General features: G+C 41.8%; 1 protein-coding gene across 1 annotated transcript in view; it reads right to left on the minus strand.

Annotated features, from left to right (window-relative positions):
* LOC125042064 (alpha-(1,6)-fucosyltransferase-like) overlaps positions 1 to 1,832 on the minus strand; it is a 26,901-nt gene extending 25,069 nt beyond the window's left edge. Inside the window, exon 1 of the mRNA XM_047637527.1 lies at positions 1,680 to 1,832. Within this exon, the coding sequence (XP_047493483.1) occupies positions 1,680 to 1,832 (153 nt within the window). The remainder of the gene's footprint in view (positions 1 to 1,679) is intronic.
* Positions 1,833 to 2,772: the final 940 nt, after the last annotated feature.

Consider the following 2,772-nt stretch of genomic DNA (forward strand, 5'->3'; position numbering starts at 1 on the left):
CAAGTACTGCGATAACTGACTCCCTCAGGGTCACTTCGTCGCGTACTGCAAGGTTGCATTCACTACAACCTGTTATTTTTGGTAGAGCTTAGAGAGGGATAATTACTGGTAATCACTCAACTTTCACAAACAGTATATTACCATATACTGTGTACTTGTTATGCCATCGAATTAATTTGTCTCATTTTATGTTTTGGGAACCATTTCTCCCGCTGTACGCTTTCTATGTTACTATAATTGTTCTTAACACAAGTTTGCACGTTTTCTTTGTTTTAGGGCCAGTTTTATCATTCGTACTTAGTTTCATTTGTTCACCAGCGGGATACTGAGCGCAAAGATAAGCGTTGTAAAAAGAACAGGTGCTATATGCAGGTGGCACTTATTTCTAATGCACTGGAGTTGATTATATATTTTCTTGACAATCGTTTCTACTTTTCTCTGCCTTTCATTGTGTTCGCCAATTATTTATAAGCACACACACACACACACACACACACACACACACACTCACACACACACACACACACCCACACACTCTCTCTCACACACAAACACACACACACACACACACACACACACACACACACTCACACACACCCTCTCACACATACACACACACACACACACACACACTCCCCCCCCCCCCCCCCCTATATCTCTCTCTCACACACACATACATAGCCTTGAGAAGTCAAACGCAGGGGATGATGTAGTGAACCTTATGTAATTTAATTGTAGACAATAAATAAGCATCATCATATGCCTTAAAAGCATCCCCAGCTGTTTGCGGGTCACCTCAGGGTAAACGACCTTGCTTTACCCTTCCCGCCAGGTATCCCTAATTAAGGCGAGAAAAACACCTTTATTTTTACGCTTTTAGTTAATTACTATAATCGTTCTTAACACAAGTTTGCACGTTTTCTTTGTTTTATGGTCAGTTTTATCATTCGTACTTAGTTTTATTTTTGCATTTACTGCGTTTGTTTAAGCGTCTATAAGTTACTGTTTTATTGTTCGCTTTTAGTGTATACCTTTATTTATCGTCTCTACGCGTTGTTTCATTTTGTTTTATAAATATTTCCTTGTAAGTTTTCTATCTTAATATAAGTTTTCTTAACATAATATCTTACGTTTTCTTGATTTAAAGTCGAGTTTTATTTGTGCATTTACCGCGTTTGTTTTAGTGTTCTTTATCGTTTTACCGTTTGCCTTTCGCATTGTTTTAATTCTGCTTTAGTTGTACATTTATTGTGTTCTTAGTTTTATACAGCTTTGCTTTTATTTTAACGTGATTTTCTGTACTTGTTTCCATTTGTGCGATTTCCACGTTTTCTAACTGTAACATTTTATTGCTGTTCGCCTTTGTGCTGTTTTATTCATAGTTTTACGCGATTTGGCTCTCTTTGTACCGTTTTATCGTATTTATATATTTTTACGTTGAATGTGTTTCGGTAGAGTTTTACTCGTAAGCTAGTTTAAACAAAAATAATAAGTTTTAAGGTTGCGTGATAGTGATAGGTTTTGAATCGATTCGTTTAGCATTACGAGTGTTTGTACGATTTGGAGCCAATAGTTGATACATGAGGTTTTGTTATTGTATTATTTGTCGAAGTGTAACTGTGAACTATGGGAAAGAGTAAAAAGACTTGTAATATCTCGACTGTAGATCAGAGTAACACCATGCCGCACATGGCAATTAGTGTAAATCTGGAAGCGCCTGCTCCAGACCCCAGACCTAAGCATCCCTCATTTGCAAGACCCTTCAGGTCTCCCTCAGGTCGAAACTGTATCAGAGGCGGCAGGCCCTCGAACTTCATCACGAGAGGGTTCATTTTCACAATATCGCGTAACAGATGAAGCCAATCATCTTAGTCTCAGTATGTTTGATGAGATGGTGATTCGTTTTGAGGCTGTCTCGCGATCTTAAAGTTCAGTTGGACGCCATGAGAGAGGATGTCCGTGAGAACAGGGATCGCCTGAATGGAACAGAACGTTTTGCGACCCAGGCGCCGCGATCTTCGTGTCACGCCCATACAACGCGTGATTCGATCCCGCAGCGCCCGTCCACGCCATTCAGAGATACTTTAGCTCCGCAGCCTATGTCCCATAATTCAACCCTTGTGTTAGTAATGCTTCAGTCAGGTATAACGTTATTTAAGGCTGAAGTCCCCGCTTCTCAGCCCTTGCAGAGATCGCAAGAGTTAGAGGCGTGGATCAAGCAAATTGAAAACGTCACGCAACCATCCACAGAAGAAGCAATGTGCCAGATGGCGCGAGTCATGTGTCGAGGCATGGCTGAGGTCATAATAAACTCTAGTGTATTTGATGGAATAACGGACTGGGTAGCGTTTAAAGGTAATTAAAAGAACATTTCCGGGGTATTGGTTCTCCTCATGATTATTTCACTCTGTTGTACCAACACCGCATGATGCCAGACCAGAGCCCGTTTGACTTTTATCTGAACTTACAGGCTGCAGTATTGCAAGGAGAAAGAGATTACCCGAATGCCATTGGTGATCCAGACATACTAGCCCGTCGGGTTTTCTTGCAAGGCGTACCGCAGTGGATGAGAGAGGCTCTAGCAACGCGAGATGATGCGCCCACTGACAAGCTTGTGCACTGTGCCCAACAACTGTGGAATATTCGTGTTGGTGTTTCCCATCCTCGTCCGCAGATGTCTGGAAATCGTCGTCAAGTTGCAGCAGCAGCCAACTGGTCGCCACAAGTAGCCGACCTACACGAGGATCTACCTGCAACAAGACGACCGAGGTC

This window comes from Penaeus chinensis, chromosome 31 (assembly GCF_019202785.1).
Source record: "Penaeus chinensis breed Huanghai No. 1 chromosome 31, ASM1920278v2, whole genome shotgun sequence".
NCBI lineage: Eukaryota > Metazoa > Arthropoda > Malacostraca > Decapoda > Penaeidae > Penaeus > Penaeus chinensis.